At 45.7% G+C, this 17,201-nt stretch overlaps 2 protein-coding genes across 10 annotated transcripts in view; one reads left to right on the forward strand and one right to left on the reverse strand.

Annotated features, from left to right (window-relative positions):
• LOC108294384 (ATP-dependent RNA helicase DDX19B) overlaps window positions 1-4,187 on the reverse strand; it is a 30,645-nt gene extending 26,458 nt beyond the window's left edge. For 4 of the 8 annotated variants that reach the window (XM_037734149.1, XM_017516252.2, XM_037734145.1 and 1 more), the window contains exon 1: window positions 3,898-4,187. Coding sequence is in view for 2 of the 8 variants with exons in the window: in XM_037734145.1 (XP_037590073.1) it covers window positions 3,898-3,954 (57 nt within the window). In the remaining 6 variants the exon portion in view is untranslated. The remainder of the gene's footprint in view (window positions 1-3,897) is intronic. The other 4 variants (XM_037734148.1, XM_017516251.2, XM_037734147.1 and 1 more) reach the window with 1 other exon arrangement.
• Window positions 4,188-14,360: 10,173 nt separating this feature from the next.
• Window positions 14,361-17,201, forward strand: part of AARS1 (alanyl-tRNA synthetase 1) — a 36,491-nt gene continuing 33,650 nt past the window's right edge. Inside the window, exon 1 of one of the 2 annotated variants that reach the window (XM_017516254.2) lies at window positions 14,361-14,463. The gene's annotated coding sequence lies outside the window, so the exon portion shown is untranslated. Of the gene's footprint in view, window positions 14,526-17,201 lie in introns of both variants that reach the window. The other variant, XM_017516253.2, reaches the window with a different exon arrangement.

The raw sequence follows: 17,201 nt of genomic DNA on the forward strand, positions 1-17,201 counted from the left end.
AGGAGGCTGAGGCAGGAGAATTGCCTGAACCCAGGAGGCGGAGGTTGCGGTGAGCCGAGATCGCGCCATTGCACTCCAGTCTGGGTAACAAGAGCGAAACTCCGTCTCAAAAAAAAAAGAATGAAAGAAACTGTGACAATTCTGTGCTGCATGTGGGGAATTTGAAGCTCTCATCCACTGCTATTGGGAATTCAAAATGGTACACTTTGGAAAACAGTTTTGCATATAAAGTTACACACCACATAATGCAGTAAATCCTACTCTTCAGTATTGACTGTACCCAAGAGAAAAGCAAACATATGTCCATACAAAAATCTGTACCTTAATTTATAGAGTAGCTTTCTTCATAATTGTCTCAGACTGAAAAATACCCAAGAGGCCATCAAAAGAAGAATAAGCAAACTGTGTGTATCCACAATGCAATTCTACTCAGCAATAAAAAGCAAAAGACTACGACACATGCAACTTGGTTGAATTCCAAATCCATACTACTAAGTGGAAGCAGCCAGACTTTTCAAAAGGTTACATATGATATGATTCCATTTTATGACATCTTGGAAAAGGCAAAACTATAATGACAGAAAACATATCAGCAGTTGCCAGAGAAGGGTGAAAAGTGGGAGCGAACTACAAGAAGCTATAGTTCTTTGTAGAGATGATTTATGTGTTAACTGTGGTGGTGGTTACAGCAACTGTATGCTTTTGTCAAAATATATTCAACTGTTAACTAACAAAGTTTAATTTTACTCTATGTAAATTATACCTCCACAAGCCTGACTTTTAAAAAATTAAAGGGCTGGCTGGGCACCGTTGCCTCATGCCTGTAATCCTAGCACTTTGGGAGGCCGAGGCAGGCCGATCACTTGAGGTCAGGAGTTTGAGACCAGCCTGGCCAACATGGTTAAACCCCGTCTCTACTGAAAATACAAAAATTAGCCGGGCATGGTGGTACATGCCTGTAATCCCAGCTACTCAGGAGGCTGAGGCAGGAGAATCACTTGAACTCAAGAGGCAGATGTTGCAGTGAGCCAAGATCAAGCCTTTGCACTCCAGCATGGGGGACAAGAGTGAAACTTCATCCCCCACCGCCAAAAAAAAAAAAAAAAAAAAAAAAAAAATTAAAGGGCCAATCCAACAGATCTAACATTCATCTAATAAGAGTTCTGGGAAAAGCCATGCAGTGGTATACACCAGGAGTCCCAGCTACTAGGGAGGCTGAGGCAGGAGGATCCCTTGAGCCCAGGAGTTCAAGGTTGTAGTACACTATGATTGTGCCTGTGAATAGCTACTGTACTCCAGACTGGGCAACACAGAGAGATCCTGTCTTAAAAAAAAAAGAGCGAGCGAGCGAGCTCTGGAAAACAGGGAATTAAGAAAAAACAAAAGGAGAAGAAATCAACAATGAAATTATTCAAGGAAAGTTCTCATAACTGAAGAATAAGAGTTTTTCAGATTGAAAGTACCCATACCCAGGAGCCAGTAATATGGATGAAAATACACCCATACCAAGACATGTCACCATGAATTTTCTGAATATTTAAGACAAACAGAAGATTCTCCAGAATTAGAAAGGGGAAAACAAGTCATATCAAGAATCAGGATGGTCTCAAACATTGCAACAACAAATACAGAAATCTAGAAGGCAATGGAACAATACTTTTAAAATTTGGCAAGAAAATAATTTTCAACCTACAATTCTATACCCAGCTAAACTATTATCAAAATTACAGGGCAAAATAAGATTTTTTTAAGACATTCAATATTCTTAAGGTAATTTACTTCCCATACACCTCCAGAAAGCTGACAGATGACTGCACTAAAATAAGTAATAAATCAAGAGAGATGAAGAGTGGGGGTATAGAAAGGAAGGAATCCAGGAGAACCAAAAGACAAGAGAAAGGAAGAAGAAATCTGCAGAATGAGGCTGAAGGGAAATTTGCTCTGTTCCCCTCTATCCTTCAATATGAACTGTGCTCTAAAGACAGGAGTAACTAGTCCAATTTGAAGCAGACCTAAAAGGCCTGGGAGAAATAGAATTGTTAGAATATTTGATGAGTCTAAGCATCCTGAGATTAAACTTAGACAACTGGAAGAGAGTTTGGGGTTGAATTGATAACTAAGAAAAAAAAAAAGCAAAAACGTGAGGCAATTAAGAATTCCAAGTAGCCTGGCACAGTGGCTCATGCCTGTAATCCCAGCACTTTGGGAGGCTAAGGCAGGTGGATCATGAGGTCAGGATTTCGAGACCAGCCTGGCCAACATGGCAAAACCCCGTCTCTACTAAAACTACAAAAAATTAATTGGGCATGGTGGCATCTGCCTTTAATCCCAGCTACTTGGGAGGCTGAGGCAGGAGAATTGCTTGAACCGGGACCTGGGAGGTGGGGGTTGCAGTGAGAGGAGATTGTGCCACTGTACCCCAGCCTGGGCTACAGAGTGAGACTCTGAAAAAAAAAAAAAAATCCAAGTAAAATAAATATTATAGAAAAGTAAAAGTCCAGGTGAAGTGGCTCACGCATGTAATCCCAACACTGGGAGGCCAAGGTCGGAGCTTGGCTTGAGCCCAGGAGGTCGAGACCAACCTGGGTAATATAGTGAGACCTCATCTTCACAAAAAATTAAAAAGTTAGCTGCGCATGGTGGCACATGCTTGTAGTCCTGGCTACTCAGGAGGCTGAAGTGGGAGGATCACTTGAGCCTGGAAGACCAAGGTTTTAGTTAGCAAAAGATTGTGCTAATACACTCCAGCCTAGGTGACAGAGCGAGATGCTCTCTCAAAAAATATATATGAAGAAAGAAAAAAAAAGAGGCCGGGCATGGTGGCTCACACCTGTAATTCCAGTACTTTGGGAAGCTGAGGTACATAGATCACTTGCACCCAGGAGGTCGAGACCAGCCTGGGCAACATGGCAAGACCCCATCTCTACCAAAAAAAAAAAACAAAAAAATTAGGCATAGTGGTACATGCCTGCAGTCCCAGTTACACAGGAGGCTGAGGTGGGAAGATATGGCTTGAGCCCAGGAGACAGAGATTGTAGTGAGCCAAGATCACTCCACTGCACCCCAGCCAGGGCAACAGAGTGTGACCCTGTCTCCACAAATAAGGAGTTACCTCTGGGGAGAAAAAAAATGGCAGGAACCATTGTTTTTAAAATCACTTGACCTTTAAACGATGTGTATACACAACTTACTTTTTAATCAGCTATAAAAAATAAAAGACAAAGTTCTCATTCTTGAGGAAGTCATAGAAATAAGTACTAAAAGAAGTAGGTTCAAAGCCTACTAAAATTTAAAATGTTTCCTTGGGAGAAATTAATTCTATGCAGTAGTGTTTAATACATATCTTGCTTACCATGTGTCACGCCCAGAAAAAAGAACAAAGTGAAGCGGGTGAGAAAAGGAATTGCTGACTGCCAGACCTACTGGGTCCATCATTCATCACTGTGTAAGCAGACAACTATGAGCAAAGACATGGTCCCTGAGCCAAAGAAGCTCTGAATGCAGAGGTGGAAAATGACACCTAAAATGGCTATTTAGGAAGATTGCCTGAGGCCAGGAGTTCCAGACCAGCCTGGGAAACCTAGCAAGACCATGTTTTATTTCAATTAAAAGCAAACAAACAAAACACAATCTAGGGTGATGAGTGTAAACTATGATCATTCCTGGTTCCAGGAAGACTGACAGGCGGCTGACCACTTTAGCGATAGGAGCACTCACCTGTACTTACGTAACGCGGAGGCGGCGGCGTAAACAAAGCCAGCTCGGGGTCCGGGCTCCATCCCTATCCTCCCACCACCCCATCCTGGCTCTAATCAACCTAGGAAGCATCCTTTCGCAGGGATCAAATACCCAGCCAGAACTAGTCCCTTGATCCTTTCAGGGCTGAAGCCAACTCACCGACTCGGCCGCCGCTTCCTGCTCATCGACCGCGAGGGCCCATGAGTCAGTGGCCATGGTCCCGGGCGCGGGTGGGACACTCGGCCTGGCGGATTCGAGGGATGGCACGGTGTGCTGATGGGAGGTTTCGGGGGTTCACGGCAGGCTCTGCTCCAGCCCCACTACAAAGCTCCAGACCGGAAGCGGCGCGCAACAATGACGTCGGAGGCCGCTCCTGTTTGGCCACCCCTTGCCCACTTTGGGCTGTTGCTCTGTCACCCTCAGACTCAACCGCGGGCAGGGCAGGCTTTCCTATTGAGCTGAGATAGTTATCCTAAAATGCCTAACCTCTGGTCAGCTTGGCTCTCTAACCAAAGAACAAAATCAGATTCCCGCCCAACACAGTGGCAGAGAAGGCACTACCACTGATTAAATACATCAAAACAGAAAACCATTACCAATAGTCACCAAAACGCAAAACAAGCAGAGAGCTATTTCCCTGATTTTCACATTGGTAATTTAAAATGTCCAGGTGTTGGCAATCAGCCCTGTCAAGCAAGCCATTTGGTTAAAAGCCTGTCCCACTGACAATGTAACAATACCACTTACAGGAATTTAGTTTTGAAAATACTCAAGGAAGGTGCCAGGGCAAAGTGTTCCAGTAGAGCATCAGAGACAAGAAAGAGCAAGGAGAGCTGTGGAACTGAAAAGACACAGCTCCTGGGAGAATCGACAAGAACCAGGCATGAAAAGGGCCAAGCAGAGCAGTCTAAGGAGTAAATGCGTGACTTTTAGACTTAGCTGACCTGTGTTAGAATCTCAGCTCACTTGAGTTGACCACGATGCAGTCCTATGCATGTAACAAAATCGCACCTGCATTCAAAAATTGGTATCCCAAGAAGAGGAACTGCAATTCGCCTATGTAAGGAAGAAAACAGCCAGTTGTGGTGGCTCGTGCATGTAATCCCAGAACTTTTTGAGGCCGAGGTGGAAGCATCACTTGAGCCTGGTAGGTCAAGGCTGCAGCGAACCATGATAGTACCACTGCACTCTAGCCTGGATGACAGAGGGAAACCCTGTCTCCAAAACATAAAATATTAAATTAAAATAGTAAAATTACTAAATAGAGCTAGGTGTGGTTGCTCACACCTGTAATCTCAGCACTTGTGTGGGTTTTTTTGTTTGTTTTGTTTTTTTGAGACATAGTCTTGCTCTTTTGCCAGGCTGGAGTGCAGCGGCTCCATCTCAGCTCACTGGAACCTCCATGTCCCAGGTTCAAGCAATTCTCCTGCCTCACCCTCCCAAGTAGCTGGGATTACAAGTGTGTGCCACCACATCCAGCTAATTTTTGTATTTTTAGTAGAGACAAGGTTTCACCATGTTGGCTACGATAGTCTCCATCTCCTGACCCATGAGTCAGTGGCCATGGTCCTGGGCACGGGTGGGACGCCCGCCTCGGCCTTCCAAAGTGCTGGGATTACAGGTGTGAGCGACGGCACCCGGCCTCATTTTGTTGTTTTAAGATAGAAGCAAGTCTTACTATGTTGTCCAGGCTTGTCTCGAACTCTTGGGTTCAAGTGATCCTCCTACCTCCACCTCCCAAAGTGCCAGGATTGGCCAGGCACAGTGGCTCACATGTGTAATCCCAGCACTTTGGGAGGTGGAGGTGGAGGTGGGAGGAGTGCTTGAGTCCAGGAATTTGAAAACAATCTGGCCAACATAGCAAGGCTTTATTCCTACACAAGAAAAATTTAAAAATTAGCCAGGTGTGGTGGCACATGCCTGTAGTTCCAGCTACTTGGGAGGCGTAAGTGGGAGGATCATTTGAGACCAGGAGGTTGAGGCTGCACTTAGCAGTGTTTGTGCCGCTGCTCTCCAGCCTGGGCAACAGAGTGAGACTCTGCCTCATAAACAAACAAATAAATAGGAAAATATGTCCTGGGCTTTTAGTAGATGTAAAATAAGGATTAAGTGAAACAATTGCTTTCTCCTAACTAGAATCAAACAAGCTTCTCTTCCCTTGTTATCCCTAGAAACTATACATTTTCCTACAATCGGAAAAAAATAAGTCCCAACCTCTTTCATTTTGCCCATATTACACAACAATAAGTTAATTTCAAGCCATGAGCCTGGGCACAGTGGCTCACATCAGTAATTACAGCACTTTGGGAGGCCAAGATGGGTGGATCACCTGAGGTCAGGAGTTCGAGACAGGCTTGGCCAACATGGTGAAGCCCCATATCTACTAAAATATAAAAATGAGCCAGGTGTGGTGGTGCATACCTGTAATCCCAGCTATTCAGAGACCAGCTTGGCCAGCAGGATAAAACCCCATCTCTACTAAAAATGTAGAAATTAGCTGGGCATGGTAGTGCACACCTGTAATCCCAGCTACTCGAGAGGCTGAGGCAGGATAATTACTTGAACTCAGGAGGCAGAGGTTGCAGTGAGATGAGATCGCACCATTACACTCCAGTTTCATTCTTGAATGAAACTCTGTTTAAAAATAAAATAAAATAAATAGACTAGGTGCAGTGGCTCATGTCTGTAATCCCGGCACTTTAGGAGGCTGAGGTGGGCAGATCATGAGGTCAGGAGATCGAGACCATCCTGGCCAACATGGTAAAACGCCATCTTGGCTAGGTGTGGTGGCTAACACCTGTAATCCAAGCACTTTGGAGGCCAAGGCGGGTGGATCACCTGAGGTCGGGAGTTCCAAGACCAGCCTGACCTACATGGTGAAACCCCGTCTTAAAAAATAAAAATAGCCGCGTGCGGTGGCTCACGCCTGTAATCCCAGCACTTTGGGAGGCCGAGGTGGGTGGATCACGAGGTCAATTGATCGAGACCATCCTGGTCAACAAGGTGAAACCCCGTCTCTACTAAAAATACAAAAATTGCCGGGCGCGGTGGCTCACGCCTGTAATCCCAGCACTTTGGGAGGCCGAGGCGGGTGGATCACGAGGTCAAGAGATCGAGACCATCCTGGTCAACATGGTGAAACCCCGTCTCTACTAAAAATACAAAAAATCAGCTGGGCATGGTGGCGCGTGCCTGTAATCCCAGCTACTCAGGAGGCTGAGGCAGGAGAATTGCCTGAACCCAGGAGGCGGAGGTTGCGGTGAGCCGAGATTGCGCCATTGCACTCCAGCCTGGGTAACAAGAGCGAAACTCCGACTCAAAAAAAAAAAAAAAAAAATTAGCTGGGCATGGTGGCGCACACCTGTAGTCCCCGCTACTCGGGAGGCTGAGACAGGAGAATTGCTTGAACCCGGGAGGTGGAGGTTGCAGTGAGCCGCGATCGTGCCATTGCACTCCAGCCTGGGTAATGAGAGAAACTCTGTCTCAAAAATAAAAATAAAAAAACAAAAAAAATCATCTTTACTAAAAATATAAAAAATAGCCGGGCGTGGTCACACACACCTGTAGACCCAGCTACTTGGGAGGCTGAGGCAAGAGAATCTCTTGAACCTGGGAGGTAGAGGTTGCAGTGAGCCGAGATTGCACCACTGCACTCCAGCCCAGCGACAGAGTGAGACTTCGTCTCAAATAAATAAATACAAAAAAAAAAAAAAATCTATGGTGGATTATCTGTGGAATTTTACCTGTAGTGTAGGAGTAAAAACGTTTTGAAAAAGGGTAAAGCAGTTCCAGAGAACACTCTACTTGCTGTGACTCTTTTTTCCTGCATGCTCACAGGGTTAACCGCAGAAGAGGTTTTTGGTTTTTTTCTTTGTTTTTGAGAGAGTCTCACTCTGTTGCCCAGGCTGGAGAGCAATGGCGCAATTTTGGCTCACTGCAACCTCCGCCTCCTGAGTTCAAGGGATTCTCCTGCCTCAGCCTCCCAAGTAGCTATGATTAGAGGTGTGTGCCACCACACCTGCCTATTTTGTATTTTTAGTAGAATCGGGGTTTCACCATGTTGGCCAGGCTGGTCTCAAACTCCTGATCTCAAGAGATCCACCCACCTTGGCCTCCCAAAGTGCTGGGATTACAGGGGTGAGCCACTGCACCTGGCCATGTTTTTTGTTTTTGACATGTGAAGATGTGCTAAAAAGAAAAAGGCAAACACGACCTGGGTAGCCATTACCTACATCACATCAATTCAGAAGCAACCCTAAGGCTATTTTGCCAGATAAATTATATTGTTTCACAGGGCTAGAGATTAATGAAGTTTGCAAAACATTTTAATGAGGTCAAAAATTACATCACCCAAGGTGCAGGACCATATATAGTAGGTTCACTTGTGCAAAACAAACAGGAACCCCCACCCCAAAAAGTCCCCCAACTCCCATATATGCTTCTATGCACTAGAGAAAATGCCCAAAAAGACAGGAGCAGTAGCCTGTGTCTGCAGTCTCCCAAAGCTGAGGTCTGGAGGATTGCCTGAGCTCAGGAATTCGAAGCCAGCCTGGGCAACATAGGGAAACCATCCTCTCTCTTTATAAAGAAAAAAATGTGGCCGGGCGTGCTGGCTCACGCCTGTATCTCAGCACTTTGGGAAGCCGAGGGGGTGGATCACGAGGTCAGGAGTTCAAGACCAGCCTGGCCAAGATGGCGAAACCCCATCTCTATTAAAAATACAAAAATTAGCCAGGTGTAATGGTGGGCACCTATAATCTCAGCTACTCAGAAGGCTGAGGCAGAGAACTGCTTGAACCCAGGAGGCAGAGGTTGCAGTGAGCCAAGATCGCACCACTGCACACCACTCTGGGCGACAGAGCGAGACTCCATATCAAAAAAAAAAATGTATAAGATACAGGCAAAACTGATGAGACTGCCCCTGATAAGGCACTCTAGAAGGGTGAGGGTGGATTGAGTACACTTTATCCTCTGAAATTATTTTCCAAATGCATTTTTCTTTTTTTAAAATTAGAGACAGCATCTGGCAATGCTGCCCAGGCTTGAGTTCAGTGGCTATTCACAGGCACAATTACAGCATACACTATATCCTTGAACTTGTGGGCTTAAGATGTCCTCCTGCCTCTGCTTACCAAGTAGCTGGGACTCCAGATGTGTGCATTTGTGCTTGGCTCCATGCTTCCCTTTTAAAAATGTATTTCAGACAAACAAGAAGGGGAACAATATAATAAATACTTAGATTCCCTCCTCAAAACTCAAATAAAATTACTAAGGTTCAATTGACGACCTTTGTATACTCATCCCACGAAGATAGCAGCTATTCTAAATTTGGTGTTTATCCTTCCTGTACATGTGTTTAGCATGTGTTTTTTTTCTTCTGTTAAATAAATATGCAAGCTTGGTCAACATAGGGAGACCCCTGTCTCTACTAAAAAAAAAAAAAAAATTAAGTAGCTGGGCATGGTGGCATGAGCCTGTAGTCCCAGCTACTCCTGAGGCTGAGGTGGGAAGATCGCTTGAGCCCAGGAGTTCAAGGCTATGGAGAGTAGTGATCGTGCCACCACGCTCCAGCCTGTCTCAAAACAAAACAAAAAACTCAAAACTAGCATTGGGGTTCTAGATTCTCCTAAATTCACCCCCAATTGTGAGACTCCCGCTAAAAGCCTGGCTTGGCGGCTCACGCTTGTAATCCCAGCACATTGGGAGGCCTAGGTGGGTGGATCACTTGAGGTCAGGAGTTCCAGACCAGCCTGGTCAACATGATGAAAACTCGTCTCTACTAAAAATGCAAAAATTAGCCAGTCGTGGTGGCGCATCCCTGGAATCCCAGCAACTCAGGAGGCAGAGGCAGGAGAATTGCTGGAACCCGGAAAGTAGAGAACTGACATCGTGCCACTGCACTCCAGCCTGAGCGATAGAGTGAGAATCAGTTTAAAAAAAAAAAGAGAGACAGAGGCAGAGACAAACACAAACTCCGGCTAAGAAGGAACCTAGTTTCCAAAGTGGGTGTGAAGAGAAGAGTGTTTGGGGAGTAAGAGCATCTGGATTTGAATTCAGCATCCTGCATTTACTCCCACGTGAGCCTAGGCAGTCTTAGTTTCCCCCAAAATCACAGGAAGTACCCACTTTACAGTTGGAGGATTCTAGATCACAAGGCTAAAACCTTGGACCGAAGCCTCGATAAATAGTAGTATTATTCCTCTCCCCAGGAGTAGGGGCGAGGAAGACGCCTAAATTTGCGGGGAAAGTGTCTGGCTTACACCCTCGCAGATACTCACGTCGCCCACAGGCAGGGTGATGGGAAATTGCTGCAGGGCGCTGCCTCGGACACTGCCCGCAGCCCTGGCCATCGCGGCTCAGCATGGCGGTTACGCTCCATCAACTGCCACTCTTGGCCCTGTCCAAGACCGAGCGTCACTGGCTGAGACCTGGAAATCCTGTCAGCCAATCAGCTGAGGGGACGGTACAGAGCTCGGGCATGCGCCCCAGGGACCCTTGGGGCCGAAGACCAGCGCAAGCCTTTGGCAGAGGGCTTTGCTTCCTGCTCAGTGTCTGGCTTCCTGGTGAGACTGGGAACTCCATGAGGTCAGGGCAGTGCCTGCCTTCCTTTTTTTTTTTTTTTTTTTTTTTTGAGACGGAGTTTCACTCTTGTTGCCCAGGCTGGAGTGCAATGGCGCGATCTCAGCTCACCGCAACCTCCGCCTCCTGGGTTCAGGCAATTCTCCTGCCTCAGCCTCCTGAGTAGCCGGGATTACAGGCACGCACCACCATGCCCAGCTGATTTTTTGTATTTTTAGTAGAGACGGGGTTTCACCGTGTTGACCAGGATGGTCTCGATCTCTTGACCTCGTGATCCACCCGCCTCGGCCTCCCAAAGTGCTGGGATTACAGGCGTGAGCCACCGGGCCCGGCCCGCCTGCTTTCCTTAATCTTGATCTTCAGTGACTAACACATAGTGGTCATTTGGTGAATGATGAGACATTAGCATCTCCCAGATAGGTCAAACTTTTTAAAATGTTTGTATCTGAACGAATAGGTGCAGATACACATCCTCTAATCTAGACCCTTGGTATTCCAAGTGTAATCTCTCAGCAGCATAGATATCACCTGAAGCCTGTTAAAAATGCAGGCTCTCAGGCCCTACCCCAGACCTATTCAATTTAGCAGCATTTCAAGATCCTAGGTGATTCCTGTAGCGTTTTATGGTCTGAAAAGTACATTAGGCCAAATAATAATGATAATAATAATATGCTCAATTGAAATGTTCCTTTAGAGGCCCTTAAAAATTCAGCCATCCCCATTTGACTAAGCACCAAGTAAGTGAGCATTGTAAGCCTATTTTATAGATGCTAAAAGTAGCTAAGATGCCTTGGGAAAGTTAAGAGTCTAGAGCTGCATCCATCCAAAGCTATGTTCGTTGTAGTTTTTTCATTTCTTTCTGTTTCTTTCTTCCTTTTTTTTTTTTTTTTTTTAGTTGAGATAGCATCTCATTCTGTCACCTAGGCTGGAGTGCAGTGGCACGATCATGGCTCACTGCAGCCTGTACTTCCCTGGCTCAAGCGATCCTCCCACCTCAGCCTCCCGAATTAGCTGGGACTACAGATGCATGCCACCACGCCCAGCTAATTTTTGTATTTTTTTGTAGAGATTGAGTTTCGCCATGTTGCTCAGGCTAGTCTCAAACTCCTGGGCTCAAGCCATCCACCCACCTCAGACTCCCAAAATGTCGCGATTAAAGACATAGCCATCATGCCTATTTATGTTTGTTTTTGTTTTTAAGCTGAGGTTTCACTCTGCTGCACAGGCTGGAGTGTAGTGATGTCATCACAGCTGTTGTATTATCTTGAGTCTTTTTGTTATCTTTCTCATGCCCCAAAATGAAGTTCAACAAATGCTCTGCTGGAGAGCAAGTCATGTGCATATTGCTCACTTCCACCTACAGGCCTATTTGCTTAGCCTAGAATAAATCAAGAACTTTCCAGTAGTTTCCTAAAATATATAATTTGCATATTGCACTAAGCTTTCTTTCTAGCATGTAGTTGACATCTACAAGAGAAAAATATCACAGAAAAATATCATTGGATAATTATAGAAGAATGAGACTTTTGGGCCTCAATTACAATTCCTCTCTCTCTCTCTTTCTCTCTCTCTTTTAAAGAGACAAGGGGGCTGGGCGCAGTGGCTTGCGTCTGTAATCCCAGCACTTTGGGAGGCCGAGGCAGGCAGATCACCTGAGGTCAGGAGTTCAAGACCAGCCTGGCCAACATAGTGAAATGCTGTGTATACTAAAAATACAAAAAAAAAAAAAAATTAGCTGGGCATGGTGGCAGGTGCCTGTAATCCCAGCTACTCAGAAGGCTGAGGCAGGAGAACTGCTTGAACCGGGATGTGAATGTTGCAGTGAGCTGAGATTGTGCCATTGCACTCTATCCTGGGCAACAGGAGCAAAACTCTATCTCCAAAAAAAGAAAAAAGAGACAACGGCCTTGCTTTGTTGCCAGGCTGGAGTGCAGTTGTGAGATCATAGCTCACTGCAGGCTTCAGCTTCTAGTCTCCAAGCAATTCTTCTGTTTCAGCCTCCTGAGTAGCTGGGACTACAGGTGAATGCCACTAGCTTATTAAAAAGATTTTTTTGTGTGTGCAGTCTCACTATGTTGCCTAGGTTAGTTTCAAACTCTTGGCCTCAACTGAACCTCCTGCCTTGGCCTCCCAAAGTATTGGGATTATAGGTGTTAGCCTCTGTGGTTGCCGCTACAATCTCTCTTTAATGGAGAATAAAAAATCTTTTAAATTTCTTTATAAGTATTTTATTAGTGAAGGTACTATCCTAGTAGCAACAACTCTGGCAGCAGGACTAAATTATTGAGATTATGACCTGTATTATTTTATTTTGAAAGTACAATTTGTACATACCTTTTGGCTATTTCAATTGTGGTGGCATAGTAGTCTAATTTCCCAGATTGTTCAGGCTAAATATATGCTATTTAGGGCACTGTGGATCAGAATAAACAGATGTGTCTCCTGGTTTTCCCCTCAGCTGCGTTACTTAACCTCTCTCTGCTTTATTTTACTCTGTTAAAAGCAGAGTAATGGTAACTCATTATAAGATTGTGATGATTAAAAGCCTAGATTGATGCCTGCTGTATACTAAGTGCTCAACAAATGTTAGATTTGATGATTACTATTAGTGAGTTGCTGTGAACTGGGAAGTTAAATTATTTATGTTTTTACTGGCTTTTGGGCTTGACCTTCTTTTTGTATAGGATACTCTTTTACATAAAAAGTAATATTTTTCTGCAATGTTTGTAACTGAGTTATGATCAGCAGCACAATTTATTACCCGTGTATTTGGCTATATCAGATGATGTAGGTAATAGTGTAGTGATTAAGAGCATGGGCTTTGGAGTTAAATAGACACAGGTTTGGATCCTGCCTCTGCAACTTACTATTGGGTGTGAACTTGTGCAAGGTACTTTACTTATTTGTAAAAAGGGCACTCCAGCTGACTTCATACAGTTTAAAAATCAAATGAGGCACAGTGGCTCACGCCTGTAATCCCAGCACTTTGGGAGGCCAAGTTGGGCAGATTATGAAATCAGGAGTTTGAGACCAGCCTGACCAACATGGTGAACCCCCGTGTCTACTAAAAATACAAAAATTAGCTGGGTGTGGTGGCATGTGCCTGTAGTCCAGGCTACTCAGGAGGCTGAGGCAGAAGAATTGCTTGAACCCAGGAGGCAGAGGTTGCAGTGGGCTGAGATCACCCCACTGCACTCCAGACTGGGCCACAGAGTGAGACCCTGTCTCAAAAAAAAAAAAAAAATTAAATGAAATAAGCATGTGAAATGTTTGATACAATGCCTCATATATATACATATTTTTTGAGACAGGGTCTTGCTCTGTCACTCAAGGGAATGAAGTGTCACAATCACGGCTCACTGCAGCCTCAACTTCCTGGGCTCAAGTGATCCTTTCACCTCAACCTCCCAAGTACCTGGGACTACAAGCATGTGCCACCATGCCTAGGTAATAAGGTCTCACTACGTTGACCATGCTGGTCTCAGGCGATCCTCCCACCTTGGCCTCCCAGAGTGTTACAATTACAGGCATGAGCCACTGTGCCTCGTGTATACATATATATGTATGCATATTCACCCTTCTCCCCCTAGGCCTATAAACTATTTTTTTCAAAGGCAAATCGAGGACCAGATGCGGATCCAATTGTACCTCAACTACTCAAGTTATTTCTTCCATACCAAATTCAAGGTCTGCCCAGGACAAGTGTAACCTTGGGCACAATGTCAGAATCTTTGAGGGCTGTGTATTATGCAGCAACTAAAATAAGCAGAACTACACTAAGATCTGTGACCTCTACCAAACACGTTACCGTCTCCCCTTGTTAACTATGCCATTTGTGGTATGCTGACTTCGCCTCTGGAAACCAAAAAGTGGACCTCCTGGAAACGGTGTCTAACTGGATCACGTGACACACCCCATCCCATCTTTTCTCGCGATTGCATCAGCCAATTTAGAACCGCCTTCCTAGGAACCCACTAATGAGCGGATTCGTCCTCAGTTTGACTGACATGGATATTGACCAATAATATCTCATGAGGTAAGGCAAGGCGGGGCGCTCTCTATTGGCGCGATTTAATTGGACACGGTGGAGCGGGTTGCGAGTGGCGTTGGCCTGGGGCAGGTACAGCTGCGCGTCTGTGGGAGCAGGTAGAGCGGGCGTTTGCCCGGGGACTCTGAGTGAGGAGTTGGGGACGACGACCCTAGGAGAGGTAGGCGGTCCTGGGAGAGCTCTGCGGTGCCAGGAGAGTGGCTGGGCCCGGGGTCTCGGGGGAAAGTTCGGCGGCAGCGGTGGCCCCTGGGTGAGGTTCCGCGTGGCCTGGGGTAGCCTAGCCTGGGCTGGAGCGGGAACTGGACAGTGTGGCCTTGCGTTCGCCCCTGGGAGCGCTGAGGGTGTCACGGCCTCGGGTGGATTTGCTGAACACCAAGTCCTTGAGAGGGTCACGGTTGCCATCCTGAGGAACTCCCTTGGTTTTAATCTCCTAGGGATGGGTGGGGGCACGGGAGGAAGGATGGGTCAGCTGGGTGCAGTCCCGCTGTGAGCCAGCCATTCCCTCATCTCTTAAAATTAACAGCTGATGCCGGTTCAGGCCCACCTAGACCGACATCTTGAGCTGTTCTGTAAAACAGTTTGTATTTCTCGGTGTGCTTTGACGCATGCGAGTTAATTCCGAGCTTGCTGTTAAAGGATTAGTATACCTGGTCACGAAATATGTGTTTAGCAACTACTGTTAGATGCTGAGGATGTGCTGTAATATCCCAGGGCTGGGCGCGGTGGCTCACGCCTTAATCCCAGCACTTTGGGTGGCCGAGGTGGGCTTATCTCCTGAGGTTAGGAGTTCAAGATTAGCCTGGCCAACACGGTGAAACACCGTCTCTACTAAAAATACAAAAAATAGCCGAGTGTGGCGGCGTGCGCCTGAAATCTCAGCTACTCGGGAGGCTGAGGCAGGAGAATCGCTGTAACCCAGGAGGCGAAGGTTGCAGTGAGCCGAGATCGTCCAGCCTGGGCAACAGAGCAAGACTTCCTTTCAGAAAAAAAAGAGTAGCCCAGAACAGTCGTTGCTTCTGGGATCGAACTGACAGCGTGATAGGTGCACATTTAACAAGCCATGAAGTGTATGTGGAAATTACGAAGGGAAACACTTGAGGCTGTGAGACAGTAAAGTAAGGGAAGTCTTAAGAAGGGGAAGGTTTTCGTAAATAAGTGTCTTTGCATTTGTTTTTGTTTGAGTCAGGGTCTCTCCCTAGGTTGTAGTGTTTTGGAGTAACCGTAGCTCAACTACAGCCTCAAACTATTGTGTTCAGGCGACCCTTTGGACTCAGCCTCCCAAGTAGCTGGATCTGCAGGCGCTTACCACCACACCTGGCTAATTAAAAAAAAAAAAAAAAATTGACCTCCCAGGCTCAGGTGTTCCCATGTTGCCCAGGCTGGTCTTCAATTCCTGGCCTCAAGCAACCTCCTGCCTCAGCCTTCCAAAATGCTGGGACTTACAGGCATCGGCCACTGTGCCCAGCAAATAAATTTCTTTGGAATTGATACATGAAAAATGAGAAATTTACGAGGAAAAGTGAAAGGAGTGTGCCAGCCTACCTGGCACATGAAGAGTGTGTTAAAAGGTCCTGTGGCAGCTGAGTGCAGTGACTCATGCCTGTAATCCCAGCACTCTGGGAGGCAGAGATGAGCCCAGGAATTTGAGACCAACTGGTCTCTTTAAAAAAAAAAAAAAAAAAAAAAAAAAAAAAAAAAAAAAAAAAAAAAAAATAACAAAAAAAAAAAAAAAAAAAAAAAAAAAAAAAAAATCCAAGAAAATTAGCCAGGCGTGATGGTGATCACCTGTGGACCCAGCTCCTTGAGGGGCTGAGGTGGGAGGACCACCTGAGCCCAGGAGGCGGAGGTTTTGGTGAGTCGTAATTGTGCCACTGCACTCCAGCCTGAGTGACCAGAGTGAGACGCTGTCTCAACCAAAAAAAAAACTTTTGTTGAGACAGAGTTTCACTCTTGTCCCCCAGGCTGGAGTGCAATGGCACGATTACGACTCACCACAGCCTCCACCTCCCAGGTTCAAGTGATTGTCCTGCCTCAGCCTTCCAAGTAGCTGGGATTACAGGCACCTGCCACCACGCCTGGCTCATTTTTTTTCTTGTATTTTTATTAGAGAGGGGGTTTCACCATGTTGGCCAGACTGGTTTCTAACACCTGACCTCAGGTGATACACCTGCCTTGGCCTCCCAGAGTACTGGGATTACAGGTGTGAGCCACTGCGCCTGGCAGAATAAAAATTTTTTTAAATACGAAAAATTTGCTAGGTGTGATGGTACATGCCTGTAGTCCCAGCTACTCTGGTGGCTGAGGTGGGAGGAACACCTGAGCCTGGAAGGCCAAGTGATGTGCACCATTGCCTGTGCTCTGGCTTGGGTGACAGAGAGGGAGACTGGTGTGGTTGGAGCCACAGTGTGATAGAAGGCACCCAAGACCATTACAGCGTCTACTATTAAGTGGAAACTGAGGCTCTGTCTTTGTGCTACCTCTGTATCCCATATAGCCTTCCAGTGAACAAATGAATGAGTTTATGTTGAGTAATTATATTTATTTATTTTTTTTTAAATTTTAACTGGTGAATTCCCTTGCAATTATATTGAATTTATATTGAATAAATATAAATTTAGATTGAATAAATAAAGGGGTAAATAAATGCATGTGGGGACATAGCTTTTAATAGTTCCAGCCTTTGTAGGCCCATAGTTAATATATTCAGTCATTTTACACAATGCTGCAGTTAATTCCGTATATGATGGTCTTTCCAGAAAGGACATAGGCTCTCATTCAGTTTGATTCTTGGCACATAGTGTGTATTTATTATGGTGAATGAGTAAGCGAAAATGGG

This window comes from Cebus imitator, unplaced genomic scaffold, assembly GCF_001604975.1.
Source record: "Cebus imitator isolate Cc_AM_T3 unplaced genomic scaffold, Cebus_imitator-1.0 Scaffold577, whole genome shotgun sequence".
Classification (NCBI taxonomy): domain Eukaryota; kingdom Metazoa; phylum Chordata; class Mammalia; order Primates; family Cebidae; genus Cebus; species Cebus imitator.